The sequence below is a fragment of the Danio aesculapii genome, chromosome 9, assembly GCF_903798145.1.
Source record: "Danio aesculapii chromosome 9, fDanAes4.1, whole genome shotgun sequence".
NCBI lineage: Eukaryota > Metazoa > Chordata > Actinopteri > Cypriniformes > Danionidae > Danio > Danio aesculapii.
The window spans coordinates 533,967-553,797 of record NC_079443.1 but is presented as its reverse complement, the minus strand read 5'-3'; the positions used below and the strand labels follow the sequence as shown (position 1 = coordinate 553,797).

The 19,831-nt window shown below is 41.9% G+C and overlaps 1 protein-coding gene across 2 annotated transcripts in view; it reads left to right on the top strand.

The window, feature by feature from the left end:
• Positions 1 to 19,827, top strand: part of dip2a (disco-interacting protein 2 homolog A) — a 131,712-nt gene extending 111,885 nt beyond the window's left edge. For both annotated transcript variants that reach the window (XM_056464642.1, XM_056464641.1), the window contains 15 exons: positions 2 to 102; positions 930 to 1,010; positions 1,369 to 1,492; positions 3,464 to 3,585; positions 4,209 to 4,320; positions 6,175 to 6,284; positions 6,360 to 6,490; positions 7,326 to 7,494; positions 7,582 to 7,752; positions 10,518 to 10,579; positions 11,118 to 11,175; positions 12,090 to 12,164; positions 12,673 to 12,847; positions 14,927 to 15,050; positions 15,240 to 19,827. In XM_056464642.1, coding sequence (XP_056320617.1) covers positions 2 to 102; positions 930 to 1,010; positions 1,369 to 1,492; positions 3,464 to 3,585; positions 4,209 to 4,320; positions 6,175 to 6,284; positions 6,360 to 6,490; positions 7,326 to 7,494; positions 7,582 to 7,752; positions 10,518 to 10,579; positions 11,118 to 11,175; positions 12,090 to 12,164; positions 12,673 to 12,847; positions 14,927 to 15,050; positions 15,240 to 15,492 — 1,868 coding nt within the window. In that variant the 3' untranslated portion in view covers positions 15,493 to 19,827. The remainder of the gene's footprint in view (position 1; positions 103 to 929; positions 1,011 to 1,368; positions 1,493 to 3,463; positions 3,586 to 4,208; positions 4,321 to 6,174; positions 6,285 to 6,359; positions 6,491 to 7,325; positions 7,495 to 7,581; positions 7,753 to 10,517; positions 10,580 to 11,117; positions 11,176 to 12,089; positions 12,165 to 12,672; positions 12,848 to 14,926; positions 15,051 to 15,239) is intronic.
• The last annotated feature ends 4 nt before the right edge of the window (positions 19,828 to 19,831 follow it).

Here is a 19,831-nt window from a genome sequence, read left to right as displayed (position 1 = left end):
GAGGTGGGTCCGGCTTCTATGATCGTGGGAAACCTGGTGGCAGGAAAGAGGATTGCACAGGCCTGCGGGAGAGACGTGACCCAGCTGGAGGACCACGACCAGGTACAGGCAAAATCAACCCAGACTCACTTTATCAAAACATGGAGGATCTGTAATCACACATGTAATGATAAAGTCACTATTGAGTGACCTGCAGTAAACATGATAATCATGGATTTCAGGGTTAGACAACACCAGTCCTTAACATACCCATACCACTAAACTATAACCATAACCAGTTCTTAACCCTACCCATACCACTAAACTATAACCTTAACCAGTTCTTAACCCTACCCATACCACTGAACTATAACCATAACCAGTTCTTAACCCTACCCATACCACTAAACTAGTCCATAACCTTAACCAGTTCTTAACCCTACCCATACCACTGGACTAGTCCATAACCTTAACCAGTTCTTAACCCTACCCATACCACTGGACTAGTCCATAACCTTAACCAGTTCTTAACCCTACCCATACCACTGGACTAGTCCATAACCTTAACCAGTTCTTAACCCTACCCATACCACTGGACTAGTCCATAACCTTAGCCAACTCTACCCCTACCAGTCAACCTGTCTCTACAAATAAAATTTATCCCCAAATTAACCAACCATTAGACTTTCCCATACCACTAAACTTAAAATTCATAAAATTCAATGTATGTATGTCTGTAACTAACTGTAATGTACTCCGCTAACCCTGCTCCAGTCCTGAACCCAACTGTATCCAACTTCAGTATTAACAAAAGGGCTTGGTAATACAATAAGCACACTGTACCAAACAGTGATCAGAGTGTGTGTGTGTGTGTGTGTGTGTGTGTGTGTGTGTGTGTGTGTGTGTGTGTGTGTGTGTGTGTGTGTGTGTGTGTGTGTGTGTGTGTGTAGTTTCTATATCTTCAGGATGTCCTGCAGTGGAGAGCTCAGGCTACGCCAGATCATCCTCTGTTTCTGCTGCTCAACTCTAAGGTACAGCACTCACATCTCTCTGATCCATGGGGCGTCACTTGATGTGATGAGTTGCAGCTGGAAGGACATCCACTGTGTAAAACATATGCTGGATAAGTTGGTGGTTCATTCCGCTGTGGTGACCCCAGATTAATAAAGAGACTAAGCCGAAAAGAAAATGAATCTTTAAGTTCATGCACTTGGTGCGCAGACTTTTTTTCCCATCCTTAAAATAGCAAAAGTGCATTCAGACATACCCTTAGTGCTTTTGCGCCATGCAGTTTTGATTTTGCGCCTAGATTGTTAACATAGAGCTCATACAGTGGACAGGGTGTGTGTTTCTGTCCTCTCACTATGTGTGTGTGTGTTGTCTCTGCAGGGCACTGTGGTCAACACTGCGTCCTGTGTGCAGCTACACAAGCGTGCGGAGCGTGTGGCATTAGCGCTGATGGAGAGAGGACGACTGAACGCTGGAGATCACGTAGCACTGCTGTATCCTCCTGGTGAGAGAGAGAGATAATCATAATGCTGCACTCTGATCAATAAAATAGGGCTGTGATGAGATCTGACTGGTCACTTCTGGGTAATGGTGTCAGAGTTGACCAGTATTATGAATTGGATCCCTGCTGAAAAATCCAGCTTAAACCAGCCTAGGCTGGTTGGCTGGTTTAGCTGGTTGACCAGCCTGGTTTTAGAGGGGTTTTGGCCATTTCCAGGCTGGTTTCCAGCTATTTCCAGCCTGGTCTTAGCTGGTCGGGCTGGAAAATGACCAGCTAAATCCAGCTAAAACCAGCTTGACCAGCCTGGTTTAAGCTGGACATAGCTGGTTTTGGCTGGGTTCCCAGCCTGTCTAGGCTGGTCAAGCTAGTTTTAACTGGTCATTTTCCAGCCTAATCAGCTAAGACCAGGCTGGAAATGGCTGGAAACCAGCCTGGAAATGGCCAAAACCCCTCTAAAACCAGGCTGTCGACCAGCTAAAACCAGCCAACCAGCCTAGGCTGGTTTAAGCTGTTTTTTTCAGTAGGGATGTGTGAATGGTGCTTTTGCAGAAAAGCTCTGGAACGCTGTTGCCTGTGTGAACAGTGCATATGTGAATGCCGGTAAAGTCGACCGCTAAAGTTGCTCTGGATATCTTTGTCATGGTTGTGGGTTTGTGCGCTCACCTGATTGGTTGTTTTGGTTCCCTCATGCACGTGTTAAGCTGCGGTCACACTGGGCTTTTCCTCCCATAGACTTCCATTCATACGCACATGAATGCGTCAGACCGGAAACGCAGTGTCATACGTCAAGTTTCGCAAGTTGCTGCGGTGCAAAGTTCAGGCTTGGTGAACTCACTTGACTGCGTGAGACCAATCGAGGATCAAAACAGGACCTCTCTGGACAGAAATTTAAAGCATGGAGCGATCGCTCGCTTTTTTTAATGTCTAATCATCTTGTTTAATCCCGCCCCTTTTTGCAGCGCCGCACGACAGAATTTCGCACACACAAAGCCCAGTGTGACCGTAGCTTTATTGTGTCTGTGCTGTTTTGGTCATGTCATCAGCTGTTCTGATTAGCCTGCCAGCTGTGGCTCGTTATTGCGACTATATCTGGGCCATACCTGTCAACAATGGGATGTGAAAACAAGGCATATGCCCACCATAATAAGGGATTCCCGCCATTTTTATATTTATTTCAAGTGTTTTCAGGCCTAAACAAAGACTAAACTCGCATTTAAGTGCAAGGGGCGGCCTCTGGTGGTTCGGCGGTATGGGTTGCGTATAGCTCGGCTCGGCTCTTTAATGTTTATTCGCCAACCTTCAGAGAAAGACTGAAAATACGGGAGAAATACGGGAAAATACTTTTACGGGATGATAGAACTGTAAAATATGGGAGAATCCCGGAAAAACAGCAGGGTTGACAGATGTGATCTGGGCCCTGTGTCTCCTTGTCAGTTTGTTTGGTTGTTCACGTACTCTGACTCTTGTTTAGGACTGCCGTGGACCTCTGGATTCCGGTTAGATTTTTTATTTTTTATTGATTCTCTGTCTGACTTCTGTCTTTAACAGCTACGATTACTTATTTTCTCCTTCTTTATTTATACTGACTGTAGGCACTGTATATTACCTCCGGACAATAAATCACTTGCAATTGGATTCATCTGTTTTCTCTTTTCTGTAAAAAGTGTGACGATCTTTCACACAGACTGCGTTTTTTCCTTTACAACATGCTACAATTTTTAAAAATAGCTTTTCAATATAAACATGCACTTGATGGAGCGCCGTGCACGTGAGCACAGTGTGTTTTAGACACAGTTAAAACATCATCAACTCTTATACACAGTGTTGCTCATCACTGTCAGGTCCACAGCAGTGGAGCAATCAGAAGAGCTTGGAGACAGGACAACCATTGCTAGTTCTTATCTTCAGGCGCTCAGTAGCTGTGTCCAGATACAGGTTTTCTCACTCCTCTCTCTGTGCGTTTGACTTGTGCAGGTATTGATCTGATCGCCACGTTTTACGGCTGTCTGTACGCCGGCTGTGTTCCCGTCACCGTCAGACCTCCACACCCGCAGAACCTGGCCACAACCCTGCCCACTGTCAAGATGATTGTTGAGGTGACCCCAAACACACTTACTCACACAATCAAGAGGAATAAGTACTGCTATGGAGAAACTATCAAGAGAAATTAACAAATATATCATAACAGATATCATATATCACTTATAATGTATGGTATGACACAGCGGAATGAACCGCCAACTATTCCAGCATATGTTTTACGCAGCAGATTAGCTTCCGGCCGCAACCCAGTACTGACACACCCATACACACTCATTCACACACACACTCATACACTACGGCCAATTTAGTTGATCAATTCCCCTATAGCGCATGTGTTTGGACTGTGGGGGAAACCAGAGCACCCGGAGGAAACTCACGCCAACACAGGGAGAACATGCAAACTCCACACAGAAACACCAACTGACCCAGCTGGGGCTTGAACCAATGATCTTCTTGCTGCGAGATCACAGTGCTAACCACTGAGCCACCTGTTTTATTTAATCCTCAGCTTTGCTTTCACAGGTATTTTTGTAGTTTCTTTAATAAAGAGGGTTCACTTGTACACCAAAATGACTTTAATTCTGACTCTAATGTCCGAACACGTTTTTGTTTTGTGACCACTGTGTGTTTTGATCCCTAACCAACTCTTCTGTGTTGTGTTCATATATATATCCAGGTCAGTAAGTCTGTATGTATTCTGACCACTCAAGCAATAATGAAACTACTGAAATCCAAAGAGGCGGCGGCGGCTGTGGATATTAAAACATGGCCGTTGATACTGGACACAGGTAGAGACATCATTTACACTGTTGTTTGAGTGTTAAACTAGGTGCACAGTACACAGAAAGACCACCAGATGTGTGGATGTGCATTAAAGACTTCTCTGTGTTTCAATCTAATAAGTTAGTTTAGTCTAATAAATTAGTTTGTGCAATTTATCTAAAACAATCTTCAAAAAACGAAACATTTTTAGCTAAAAGCACTAAATCAGTTAAACACACTGAGGGAATACTGAGTCATGTGATCAAAGAAATCTATTTCCTTTTATTTGCAATGAATTCCTAATTCTAATGCTGTTTTAAGGTTTTAACACATCTCTGTGTTGTTGTTTTCATGCAAATGGTTTCATCAAGAAGCTTTTTCTAGACAAGCAGAAATATTTTACTGTTTTTAAGAAATAATAAGCCAAAATTGAGGGAGTTTTGTCTTTAAAGGGAACATAGTTGACCTCTTTTTTATGATTTAATATTAATATTCTGGTTCTTCTGAGTGTGCCAGTTTAGCTTCAGTTTAAAACACAATTCAGATTGTTTTATTATAATGTGTTAAAAAGTGTCATGTTGGGGGCGTGTCCACAGCTCGCTGATTTAGGGGTGTGTTGCTTCACATGTAAATTAGTTTCGGCTTCCCGCCAACGTAACAAGGGGGCGGGGGCCATGAGCTCACCCGCTCTGTGTTTGCAACAGTCTGACAGGCAGACGGAGAGGAGCAGGAGTGAGAGGATCAGCAATCTGTCGTACATGTACAACTCTGACACAGACCAAGCAGAGAGTACAAAATCATTTGTGTCTTTGTACAGTTTTACAGCCAACTGTGTGCTAGTTTCAAGTGCCGAGCTTGTACACCGAGACTAATAACCACGCACACTGAATTAACTTTGACTGAGGCACCGGATGCACCGCTCGAAGCCGCGATAGGCACACCAGACACTCTCTGTGGCGCGGCAGAAACATGAAGTGTCCCGAATCGTCGCGCCACGCATTATTGAATTCTAAACAGGTTTCTGCAGCGGTCCGCGGCGCCCAGCCGTCGACTTGAGTGTACCCTGATAGAAACCGATGTTTAGAATGCTAAAACACATGCTAGTTAAGATCACAGGGAGCTTCTGGAATCGCGAGAAATGCAAACGGCTGAAGTATAAGGTAGACTCAATGAGAAGTACACATGTTTGCAAACCTACCTAAAGATACAACCAATAATTCCGATTAGAGCGATCATGTGGAGAATATTGATCTTGTGTTGAGCCCAATGAGCCTTGCATCTAAAACTAGAGCTAGCGTGTTCCTTTAGTGATATCGCTTCGACTCACGCTGAAAATGGCGGACGTGAATCAACAAACTGAGGATATGATGACGCGCCTGTCAATCAATATTGGTGGGCGGGGGGACCGCTCTCCTACATAAAGTTTGAAAACCGCTCCAATTGGTCCACCGTTTTTATGTTGTTAAATTGAAAAAAAAGCACTGGGTGTGTTTATATCACCCCAATATGACGCTCTATACACCATACATGCACATATGGCTGTCCAAACAGCTTGAAAAGTAGATTTTTTACCATAGGTGCCCTTTAAAACAAGTAATCTGCCTATGGGAGGAGTAAAGTAAACTAGTCTTTGCTTTTGACATTATTTCACTCATCCTATTATTCGATTATTCTGCTTGTTTTAAAGAAAAACTCTTCTCATTTTGACTCATTATTTCTGAAAACAGGACTATATTGTTCATTTGTCTAGAAAATGCTTTTTGAGTTAAGCGTTTTTAGATCATTTGGACTAGAAACAAGACAAAAACTCTGAGTAACTTTGCAGTGCATGAATCTAATGAGTAAACCATATCAAATGCAGTGTATCTCTTATGTTTCAGATGATCTGCCGAGGAAGAGGCTTCCTCAGATCTACAAGCCTCCGAGTCCAGAGATGCTGGCCTACCTAGACTTCAGTGTGTCCACCACAGGGATCCTCGCCGGGGTGAAGGTGCGTCCAGAGCCTCGGCACAATACAGTGTGTGTGTGTGTGTGCGTGTTTAGTAATGCGCTGTGTGTATCACAGATGTCCCACGCTGCCACCAGTGCCTTGTGTCGCTCCATTAAACTGCAGTGTGAGCTGTACCCGTCCCGACAGATCGCCATCTGCCTCGACCCGTACTGCGGCCTGGGCTTCGCTCTCTGGTGTCTCTGCAGGTAATAGAAAATAGTACAACAGTGGAAACATCCCAAAATTAAATAAACACTATAGTCATTATAGTAAACTGTATATATGTTATAGTATTGACACCATTTTCATTAACGAATTCTCCAGCGTACTGAAGTATTAACTGTAGTGAACAGTGTAATAAATACTGTAGTATACTTTAGTTTTAACTACAGTAAACTGTGGTGTATTGTGGTATAATATACACTATAGTTAGCATTGGGTCATTTGTTTATTACTGTAGTAATTGTGTTACCATAGCAACTGTAGAATCACCACAACAGATCAGTTACTGTAGTTGTTGTGTTACCATAGCAACTTTAGAATCACCACAACAGATCAATTAGTATAGTTGTTGTGTTACCATAGCAACTGTAGAATCACCACAATAGATCAGTTATTGTAGTTGTTGTGTTACCATAGCAACTGTAGAATCACCACAACAGATCAGTTACTGTAGTTGTTGTGTTACCATAGCAACTGTAGAATCACCACAACAGATCAATTAGTATAGTTGTTGTGTTACCATAGTAACTATAGAATCACCAAATCAGATCAATTAGTATAGTTGTTGTTGTTACCATAGCAACTGTAGAATCGCCGCAACAAATCAATTTACTGTAGTTGTGGTTTTACCATAGCAACTGTAGAACCACCCCTACAGATTAGTTCGAGTGCTTCAAGATAGTTTGGTTGAACTCTTTACAACCACTTGAGTGTGGGTAAATGAAACTTTTGGGTTTGTGAACGTGTGTGTGTGTGTGTGTGTGTGTGTGTGTGTGTGTGTGTGTGTGTGTGTGTGTATGTGTGTGTGTGTGTGTGCAGTGTGTACTCAGGTCATCAGTCTATCCTGGTCCCTCCGCTGGAGCTGGAGACGAATGCATCTCTGTGGTTGTCGGCCGTCAGCCAGTACAAAGTGCGCGTGACCTTCTGCTCATACTCAGTGATGGAGATGTGCACCAAAGGCCTGGGCTCTCAAACTGAAGCTCTGCGGGTCAGTCACACACTCACACACACACACTTACTCCAATCTCCCTTTTTCAGTGTATATATTTATGCAAATGTGTATGTGTGTTTGCAGCTGCGTAACGTGAACCTGTCATGTGTGAGGACCTGTATGGTGGTGGCGGAGGAGCGTCCTCGTATCACACTCACTCAGAGTTTCTCCAAGATCTTCAAGGATCTGGGTTTGTCCACTCGCGCCGTCAGCACCACCTTCGGCTGCAGGGTCAACGTGGCCGTCTGTCTACAGGTGAGACACTAACACACCTGAGGAAATAAAATATATGTCCATCGTGTTAGAGACATGAACTCTGTCCACTTCTGATGATGACAATTCAACTCTACAGTTGAACAAAGGGACTTTTATTGACATTTTAGTCATTTGAAATAGTATCAGAAATAATATCTAGAGAAATAAGTGTGTGAAATAGTAGAGAATGTTTCTGTAGCGTAATATACAACACCAACACACACAATATAGCACTGCACACTATTACACGTGACAATAAAAGTCACTTTTTACAACTTACAGATTAACATAGATTCTACAGTTGCTATTGTAACACAACAACTACAGTAAATTAATCTGTTGCGGCGATTCTACAGTTGCTACGGAAACACAACAACTACAGTAATTAATCTGTTGCGGCGATTCTACAATTGCTATGGAAACACAACAACTATACTAACTGATCTGTTGTGGTGATTCTATAGTTGCTATGGTAACACAACAACTATAGTAATTGATCTGTTGTGGTGATTCTATAGTTGCTATGGTAACAGAACAACTATACTAACTGATCTGTTGTGGCAATTCTACAGTTGCTATGGTAACACAACAACTATACTAATTGATCTGTTGTGGTGATTCTACAGTTGCTATGGTAACACAACAACTACACTAATTGATCTGTTGTGGCAATTCTACAGTTGCTATGGTAACACAACAACTATACTAATTGATCTGTTGTGGTGATTCTACAGTTGCTATGGTAACACAACAACTATACTAATTGATCTGTTGTGGTGATTCTATAGTTGCTATGGTAACACAACAACTATACTAATTGATCTGTTGTGGTGATTCTACAGTTGCTATGGTAACAATAACTATAGTAATTAATCTGTTGTGGTGATTCTACAGTTGCTATGGTAACACAATAACTATACTAATTGATCTGTTGTGGTGATTCTACAGTTGCTATGGTAACACAATAACTATACTAATTGATCTGTTGTGGTGATTCTATAGTTGCTATGGTAACAGAACAACTTTAGTGATTGATCTGTTGTGGTGATTCTACAGTTGCTATAGTAACACAACAACTATACTAATTGTAAAAAAAGATTAAGATCCCATAATGCATTTCAAAAGCAAAAATAAACAGAATACAGGAACTGCTGGTTTACCAATCCAGTTTTATTTTCACAATATAACAGTTTTGGTGTGGAAATGATGTGTAGCGTTGCTGTTGTTGTGCTCAGGTCTTCATCTGTTTTGTTTTGATGTCAAATGATTTTTCGTGCTCTTGTGTTTGACTGTCCTGGATGCCTGTCTGTAACTGCGTGTGTTTGTTTGTGCTGTGTATTAAATGTTGGCCTGTGTTTGTCTGCTTGTCCATGCCTCTCATCAGCCCAACCGGCTGGGCAAGCTGGCGGAGCAGGTAGTGTGTGTGTGTGTGTGTGTGTGTGTGTGTGTGTGTGTGGGCATGATATAAAGGGGTTGTATACTCCTGGTCACTTCATGCATATTTTCTGATTGGTCAGCTATCTAAAACTGACAGGTGTGAATGTGTCCGAAACACATTGAAGACAGATATAAATCTGATTGCTCACACCACTTCAGGAGGTAATATAATTAAATGCATAATAAATGCAGCGTATCTGATGCTTCAGTTGACATAACCTACCTAAATTTACATACATGTATAGTGTCAGATTTGAAGATTACATTTAAGTTTGTTTAGTGGAGATGCATTTATGTGGTCAAATGTAAATAAAACAGCTCACAATTCAGATGCTTTCTATTCAGAAAAAAACAACAACACATGAAGTGACCAGAGTAAACAGACCAGAGAAACGCTTCGCTTCCACTGTCTCTGACTGTTTAGTACATTGAGTTTATTTGTTAGCAAATGCTTTATTTGTGTCAGCTCTTCTGCATAATATTGTTCATTTCTATATTTTAATCTTTATAGTTGCATTTTTTAAGTATTATTACATTTTTAAACATTAAAGGGGACCTATTATTCCCCTTTTTACAAGTCTTTGATGCCAATTAATTAACACATGTTAACCATTAGAGGCTGGATATATTCACACCCTGCTGGGTTTAAACCCCTTATAGATGCGCTCTTTGCATAATAGGTGTGCTTTAAATCAGTATATTATTTGCTAGATGATCCAATGAGACTGTGACTTATTTGGCACAATGTTTGTTTGCTTTAAAATCAGCGTTTGCTCTTTATTATTGGTGATGGCCGTGGCTGATTTACATGCGCCTTGGCTCTGCACTTACTGTACATCTACTGTATAATCCACTGCTTCTGTCTGTGCGTATGGAGGAGATCTGCTAATGTATGAGATTGGCCGTAGTGTGTGAGTGTGTCCAAGAGTGTATGTGTGTTTCCCAGTGATGGGTTGCAGCTGGAAGGGCGTCCGCTGCGTAAAACATGTGCTGTATAAGTTGTCGGTTCATTCTGCTGTGGCGACCCCTGATTAATAAAGGGACTAAGCCGAAAAGGAAATGAATGAATGAATAAGTCAATTCACAATATACTAAATATAAAAAATAAACTAAAACATCCTCATCTTTGAGCTCCACACTGCCTGTGGACGTTTCTTCTGCTCTTTGTCACGTCTGTGGGTTTCCTAAGTGTTAATTGGAATCACACCACACATGTGAACGCACACTTACACTAATGTGGTATCTATAAAAATGAATCTTTTTACTTTTATTGCATTTCATTTCTGAAGCAACCGTCTCCATGTGTCTGCTGTTGTTGTGTGTTTCAGGGCACGGCGGGTCCGGATCCCACCACTGTATATCTGGACATGCGGGCACTGCGGCACGACAGGTACATCTCACACACTCCTCATACACACTTCAGAAAGCAGATTAAAGGGACAGTTCACACACAACTGAATATTCCGTCACCACTCACTCACTCTTCACTTGTTTCAAGCCTTTATGAGTTTTGTTGAGCAGTTAAAAAGATATTTTGAAGAATGCTGAAACCTGTGACCTGCATTAAGTTCAATTGTATTTGTTTTTATCACTATGGAAGTCAATGGTTATCAGTTTCCAGCATTCTTCAAAGTATCTTCTTTAGTGTTTAACAGAGGAAAGAATCTGATAAAGGTTTTAAACCAATTCAGGGTGAGTAAATAGTGAGTGCATTATTGATTTGGGCTGAAATCTTCCTGTAAGTGAGTGTTAACTCTGAGATGAGGGAAACTCAGGGTTTAAAGCTGGAGTTTATTGAATTATCGAAACGGGCCCCAGATGAAGACTGGACACCAGTCCATATGATCTCATCTTAACAAATTTGATCAATTTCAGTGTTTTGAATAGGAAAATGTAACTGTATGTGTCTCAATCTTCTTATTGTGCAGGGTTCGATTAGTGGAGAGAGGATCACCACACAGTCTGCCACTGATGGAGTCTGGGAAGGTGAGGTCAATAGACTGTATATATAAGTCAGAGTTTTTAGCCCCCCTGTTCATTTTTCCCCTGTTTAGCAGAGCAGATTTCTCCAACACATTTCTAAACATTATAGTTTTAATAACTCATCTCTAATAACTGATTTCTTTTCTCTTTGTCATGATGACAGCACATAATATTAGACTAGATATTCTTCAAGACACTAGTATTCAGCTTAAAGTCACATTTAAAGGCTTCACTAGGGTAATTAGGGTAACTAGGCAGATTAGGAGAATTAGGCAAGTCATTGTATAACGATAGTTTGTTTTGTAGACTATCAGAACAAAATATAGCTTAAAGAGGCTAATAATATTGACCTTAAAATGGGTTTTAAAAAATTAATAACTGCTTTTATTCTAGCCCAAATAAAACAAATAAGAAAAAATATTATCAGACATACCATGAAAATTTCCTTGCTCTGTTAAACATCATTTGGGAAATAATTAAAAAAGACAAAAAAATTCAAGGGGGGCGAATAATTCTGACTTAAACTGAATATATATATATATATATATATATATTATATATATTTTAAGTTAAATTCTCACCATTAATAAACTAATAACTCAGTTTTTACCTCAGCAAACTAATGAAAACACAGCTTTAACTCACAGGAATTAAAAGCAGTTGAGAATATATTTTATCATAGAAAACTTTACATTTTAATGATGTTTCACAGAAAGTCTTACAGTTTCACTATATAATAATAAGGTAATATAATAAGGTATATAGGTATATAATAATAAGGTCTATATAATAAAGTAACTCTTTAAAGCAGAAGAAACTTCAGAAAGCGTTTTATCAACTTTGGAGTGTCAGTACAGTATAAATATGAGCAAATACTGTACATCTAGTGTTTTATTTCTTATATTCTCAACACACAGATTCTGCCAGGGGTGAAGGTTATCATCGCTAACACAGAGACGAAAGGACCTCTAGGAGATTCTCATCTGGGAGAGGTGAGCTTCAGACGTAACGGCGCAGTGTGTCATTTTCTCCACTAGAGGACATGTGTTCACAACAAACACAGGTGTACTTTGATGACTCGTGAGTGTGGAATGATGGGAGTTGTAGTTTTTATCCTCCTCCTCCTGCAGAGATGATGAGTAAAGTCTTCAACACGTATTATCATGGTGGCATGAAGCAGAGTAAAACTGAAAGAAGGAAAACGGAAATACGAAAGCAGCAGAGCTTTTATTATGCAACAGTCTAGCGCTTCTGGTTCTGTAGAATTATTATTATTATAGTGTGTGTGCAGAGATTTTCAGACATGCTTTCACTCTGAATTAAAAACAGTGTGTTTCTGCACGTGTGTAATAGTGTGTAGTGCTGTATTGTAATAAACTGCAGCACAAAACACACTATAAACTGTTCATTAACAGGTGTTTTCTACAGCGTATGTAAGTAAAGCATATGTTGCAGTGTGTTATCAGTGATATTGAGTTCATGTTCTTTATTGTAACACAGGTCTGGGTGAGCAGTCCCCATAATGCCACTGGGTATTATACGGTGTATGGCGAGGAGGCGCTGCATGCGGATCATTTCAACACCAGACTGAGTTTCGGGGACACGCAGACGGTCTGGGCTCGCACCGGATATCTGGGCTTCTTACGCCGCACTGAACTCACAGATGCCAGCGGAGGTACTGTACTGTTCTGCACACACCAGATGTAAAACACTAACACTACCTAGGACTGCGCCCTGTTTGATAGTTGTGACTCAACGTGACCTGTGCAGTGCACTTTGGTTTAAACTAATATTTGACTATTTAGTTATAATTGGTGGCCTCACAGCAAGAAGGTCTCTGGTTCGAGCCCGAGCTGGGTCAGTTGGTGTTTCTGTATGGAGTTTGCATGTTCTCCCCGTGTTGGTGTGGGTTTCCTCCGGGTGCTCCGGTTTCCCCCACAGTCCAAACACATGTGCTATAGGGGAATTGATGAACTACATTGGCTGCACTGTATGAGTGTGTGTGTGAATGAGTGTGTTTCCCAGTACTGGGTTGCAGCTGGAAGGGCATCCGCTGTGTAAAACATATGGTGGAATACTTGGCGGTTCATTCCGCTGTGGCGACCCCTGATGAATAAGACTCAGACTCAACTTTATTATCCAGTTTAGGGAAACTAAAATTGCAGCATGGTGCCGTAACACAGGCGAAGTTACATGTACACATTAATAAAATAATACAACACAACATACAATACATCATATTGTAGGTGCATCTCCCTCCCCCTGGACTCATCATAGAGATACAAACCTGAAACCATCTGTTTCCTCAGAAAAAACAGTCTCTGTTGTACTTCTTTATAGACAATCTGGGTGTTGGGTTGAAATGTCAACATATTGTCAATAACGACCCCTAGATATTTATGTGTGTCCACAATTTCAATGTCCAAGCCTTTAATATTTTGTACACTGGGGTTAGGAGAGGCCTTCCTGTAATCTATCACCATGTCTTTCGTTTTATTTATACACAATCACTCACAATCACCCAATCATCAGCATATTTTATGATATGACAGTTCTCGTACATACTCTGACAATCATCAGTATACATGATGAACAGAAGAGGTGAGAGGCAACAACCTTGAGGGGACCCAGTGGAACAATACTGAAAGTCAGAAAGAGCACCAATTCAATTCAATTCAATTCCCCTTTATTTGTATAGCGCTTTTACAATGTAGATTGTGTCAAAGCAGCTTCACATAAAAGGTCACAGTAAATAGGAACAGTGTAGTTCAGTTTGTAGTGTTTAAGTTCAGTTCAGTTGAGCTCAGTTCAGTGTGGTTTAATAATCACTACTGAGAGTCCAAATACTGAAGAGCAAATCCAACGATGCGCAGCTCTACAGATCCTGAACCATGCAAGCCAGTGGCGACAGCGGAGAGGGAAAAAAAACTTCACTAAAGGCGGAAGTGAAGAAAAAAAAACCTTGAGAGAAACCAGGCTCAGTTGGGCACGACCATTTTAATTTCTCCGCTGGCCAAACGTCTTGTGCAGAGCTGCAGTCTCAGTGGCGGAGGCTGGAAGCTGGCCTCAGCGAAGACTCGTCTGTCCCTGGAGCATCACAAGAATCAGTCTCATGTTCTCCACTCCTCCATGACCACCACAGTAGCTTCTCAGGATACGGCCTGGTCCAGGATTATGGAAACCACCACTGACTCTGACACACTGCTGTCGTCCTACTAAAAAAATCCTAATCCTAAAACCTAAGATTAAAAAGGTCTTAGCCGAAGTGATATAGATGAAAAAAAATGAATAGGTTGTGGATAATATTGAAGGATGCTCATGAAGATGTTTGCTTTTAATAGTAAAGTGCTTAATCCAAATCATTATATGCAATACAAATGAAAAATAACGTACACAACGAGATGGCTTGTAAAAATCAAGAGGTACACAGCTGAACACTTTTGGATCTTATCTAATATATGTATACAATCTTGAAAATGCCCTACTTTGGTTTATTTTTTTATTAAATCAAATTAAATGTGCAGGTAAAGCAGGACAGAACAATGTTGTGTTGTTGTTGTTGTTGTTTAAATGCAGAGGTTTGGTTCTTTGTTTTGATAAATGATATATTCCCAGAAGAAAATATTCCATGAATGGTGAAAATCATCAAAAAAGCTAATAATGACTTGCTAATTATAAACTGGCGGGGAAAGGGTTAATTGTGTGTTGATATCAGATTTACACCACGCAGTGCTGTTTTTGTGTGTTGTTGTAGAGCGTCATGATGCGCTGTATGTGGTTGGAGCTCTGGACGAGACTCTGGAGCTGCGGGGAATGCGCTACCATCCCATAGACATCGAGACTTCTGTGATCCGCTCACACAAGAGCATCGCCGAGTGGTGAGACATGCTCTCCTGCACTTTCTGATCTTCTCTGTCGACTACACACACTGCAAACAACTAAAACTGTTGAAATAATCTCTCTGTTAAAATCTCACTGAAGGGGAGCATTATTTTGACTTCAGCTGTATAATTAAATACATATAGTGTGTTTCCCCTGATGTCCTGCATGTTGTGTGGTCTCCGCAGTGCCGTGTTCACCTGGACGAATCTGCTGGTGGTGGTTGTGGAGCTGGAGGGCTCGGAGCAGGAGGCTCTGGATCTCGTAGCACTGGTGACCAATGTGGTTCTGGAGGAGCACTACCTGATCGTGGGGGTGGTGGTGGTGGTGGACCCCGGAGTCATTCCCATCAACTCCAGAGGGGAGAAACAGCGCATGCACCTGCGGGACGGCTTCCTCGCGGACCAGCTCGACCCCATATATGTGGCCTACAACATGTGAGACTGCGGAACTTGAGGAATCTGCAGATGCACATTTACAGAGGAAGCGTTCGCGGTGGGGGAGAGTGTGGACAGTCGCTTTTCTTCCTCCAGAAACACGAAGAGTCCTTGATGGAGCTATGCAGTTTATTTTTTATATCAGACTGACAGAATGCCTTGGAAATAAAACTCTGATTCAGTGGTCAGGCCAAACAACTCGATTTCATCTCCTGTTTATCTGGGGTTGGGACACTGAATCGATGCATTGTGAATCAGGAAATTATTCTGCATTGATTAGGAGATTTTATAAATGCATGGAGATTCTCTGTTGAATCAATTTTAAGCTTCGTTTTCACCAGCAGATGGTGCTGAATGCTTTACAAACAGCTTATCTCTGCTTGCCTCTAATTCCGTACACATACCACTTAAAACCTAAAATTATCAATATTAAGGGTTTCATTTACAAGTGAGTTCATCGTGAGTTGTTTACATAAATCTTATGACAAAAGTCGAGGTGTAGGTACTTTTGTCCTGGTATTTGTGAGCATTTGAGTGCAGTTAAAATTAAGTCTAGAGTGCCGTCTGCCCTTAAACACTAGCCTAGAGCGCCGTCTGCCAATAAACACTAGCCTAGAGCGACATCTGCTGTTAAACACTAGCCTAGAGCGCCATCTGCTGTTAAACACTAGCCTAGAGCGCCATCTGCTGTTAGCCTGGAGAGCTGTCTGCCCTTAAACAATAGCCTAGAGCGCCGTCTGCCAATAAACACTAGCCTAGAGCGTCGTCTGCTGTTAAACACTAGCCTAGAGCGCCGTCTGCTCTTAAACACTAGCCTAGAGCGCCATCTGCTGTTAAACACTAGCCTAGAGCGCCGTCTGCTGTTAAAAACCAGCCTAGAGCGCCGTCTGCTGTTAAACACTAGCCTAGAGCGCCGTCTGCTGTTAAAAACCAGCCTAGAGCGCCGTCTGCTGTTAGCCTGGAGCACTGTCTGCCATTAAACCCTAGCCTAGAGCGTTGTCTGCTGTTAAACACTAGTCTAGAGCGCCATCTGCTGTTAAACACTAGTCTAGAGCGCCGTCTGCTGTTAAACACTAGTCTACAGCACCATCTGTTGTTAAACACTAGCCTAGAGCGTTGTCTGCTGTTAAACACTAGCCTACAGCACCATCTGCTGTTAAACACTAGTCCAGAGTGCCATCTCCTGTTAAACACTAGTCTAGAGCGTTGTCTCCTGTTAAACACTAGCCTAGAGCACCATCTGCTGTTAGCCTAGAGGGCTGTCTGCCATTAAACACTAGCCTAGAGCGCCGTCTGTTTTTAAACACTAGCCTAGAGTCCTATCTGCCCTTAAAAAACTAGCCTAGAGCGCTGTCTGTCATTAAACACTAGCCTAGAATGCCATCTGCTGTTAAACACTAGTCTAGAGCGCCATCTGCTGTTAAACACTAGCCTAGAGCACCATCTGCTGTTAAACACTAGCCTAGAGCACCATCTGCTGTCAGCCTAGAATGCCATCTGCCATTAAACACTAGCCTAGAGCGCCATCTGTTGTTAAACACTAGCCTAGAGCACCGTCTATTGTTAAACACTAGCCTAGAGCGCCGTCTGCTGTTAAACAGTAGCCTAGATCACCGTCTGCTGTTAAACAGTAGCCTAGATCACCGTCTGCTGTTAAACAGTAGCCTAGATCACCGTCTGCTGTTAAACAGTAGCCTAGATCACCGTCTGCTGTTAAACAGTAGCCTAGATCACCGTCTGCTGTTAAACACTAGCCTAGAGCGCCGTCTGCTGTTAAACACTAGCCTAGATTGCAGTCTGCTGTTAAATACTAGCTTAATGTGCCACCTGCTTTTGAAAACTAGCCTAGAGCGCAATCAGATGTTGGAATCAACCCTAAACCTCCCCCTTACAGTAATGAAATGATGATGCTATATGTATGTGCACATTTTCAGTAGCCATAGCTATAACACTTCTAGCCGTAATCCAACCTACTAGCGGAGGAAGACTCTCCCACTCGGAGGCCTGGATCTAGGTTGCATTCCAGTTCATATTTTAATGCACTTCACTAACGTCCCTCCGTCTCATGCACCTCGGATGTACATCATTGATCATTACGCAAGTGTCTAATACTGGCTGAACATCTGAATGGGTTTATATGCAATGCACTAATCCCTTGAACACTTGGGAATCACACTGTTGTGACGTAACAATTGCAATTGGGATGCATAGGTGCTGGAGTGGACATATGAAGCCGACGCACTCCCTTTGCAAAAATCGAGGGATTGAGTGCATATCAGAGTAAGCTTCCCTCGTTCACTTGGGCCCAATCCCAATTCTACCCCTTAGCCCTTCCCCTTACTCCTCATTTTGTGTGTTCACCTGAAGGGGTAGGGGCAGGGCTTAATTTGTACCAGAACACACTGGATCCAGAACCTCTGTAATCTGATCCGGCACCTCATTTTACAGCAGTCATGATCATCGATCTCATATAAAGTATGAGATTGCGATGACGTATGATGAGGGTGCAGGTGTTGTAGTGGTGTCCGATTTCTTAGGGCTAAATTTTGAAGCCCTTCCCCTTCACACTCTATTTCAAGGGCCAAGGGGTAGGGTTTCAAAATAGAATTGGGATTGGACCTTGATGAACTGGAACACACTTCAAAATGGCGTTGGAGATTCCCCTGAGGGTACAAGGCAGGGGAAGTTGGCAGTGCATTTCCAAGGGTGTACTCACACTAGGTAGTTGCCTTGAACCGTGTTCTTTAGTTTCAGGCTCAGGTGAGCTTTGCACTCACACTACAAGCGTACCGCAACAAAGTCCAACAGAACTGCGCTTTGGCACAGTTTTCCAACCAGGCCAGGGCCTGCCAACTGAATTACGTCTGGGCACTTACACTTGTCAAACGAGCCCGGGCACAGTTCGGACAGCCTAGTGTCAGTACACCCTAAAAGTGCACTGGAAGACAGCCCTAGTGGTCTGGTTTGTGTCCTGATACATGTGTGGGTCTGCCGCTGAATATATTTTGGGCCTAGTGCGCCATCTGCAGTTAGAAACTAAGCTCAGAATTGATTCCAGAACTGAATCCTGATGCATTACGAGAATTAAAGAAATTATCCGTGAATCTCAATGCATTGATTGATTGCTCAGGCCTACCGTTTTCTCATGTGACATAACTATGAGTTGATCAAGAACATACCGCACTGTATGACACACGTGTGTTGATTGTTCTCTGTGTGTGAGGAGGACCAGTGTTGTACCACTGTACAGTCAATTCAAGAACACATGTAAATGCATTTAAAGTCTTGCCATCACTGTCGCCAATGATGTAGCTGTACAAAATGCACAAACTAATTGGTTTTAACATCACACACATCTATGATATTTTATCCGGAGACCAAACGGCAATAATGAAGTGAGTGTCTGCCTGCTGGAGAGCATTGCTGAAGGTGTGTGTGTGTGTGTGTGTGGATTTAATGCTCCTCAAATTCATAAGTTCATTCATTCTCAACATTAACTTTAAACACGTTCATATGCCTGATTCATTCATTCTGTGAGCTTCTAGACTGAGCAGGACAGGAATCAGGGTAAAAAGAGTCAACAGATGAAGAGTCTTATTCAGGTAACCGAGTCCCAGTGTGAAAAAGCATTTCTGCATTGTCCTTTCAGCTTTTCATTTTATATACTGATATTCATGTTCATTACTAGATCATCTACTCCTGCAGATGAATGTATGAAGGTGACATTTTCAGTCTCCTACATTATACCGGTTGAAAAGAAAGTAGCATTTTCCATGCATCCTTTAAAACATACCAAACAGGTGTGACAGTTACTTCAGGAAATAAACAATGACCACTGCAGGTGAGGGCTTTTCATTTTCCTAGCATTACTGTGTCAAAGCGTGATGATAGCTAATGTTTTTTTCAGATGCACTGTACACTGCATTGGCCAGCACTGTATAGAGCATTTCTAAGACGGCTTGCTTTCTTCTGTTGTGTTCATTGCATATATATATGACATGCTGTAATTATGTACAGAATTTGTGTAATAAGTTATTACTGGGACACCAGAAATCCACTGATGCTTTCGTCATGGTTTTTGCAGCGCTATGGAGGAAACCAAATGCTGCTCAAATCAAAGTTTCATTTCTTGACCAAGCAGTACAAGATGAGTATCTCTTCATGTCATGTTTTATAAGCCGATAGACTCCAGAAGTGGTTTTGCTGCAAGGATTGTAAAGCACATACAGCATCTGTATCGCAGGATGATTGTGTGACTGTTCTGTCATTTAGTGAACGTTTGGTTGAAACAGCTTTTGACTTCTGTTAATATTTCTTAATAAAAACACCATGCTTTTAATGGA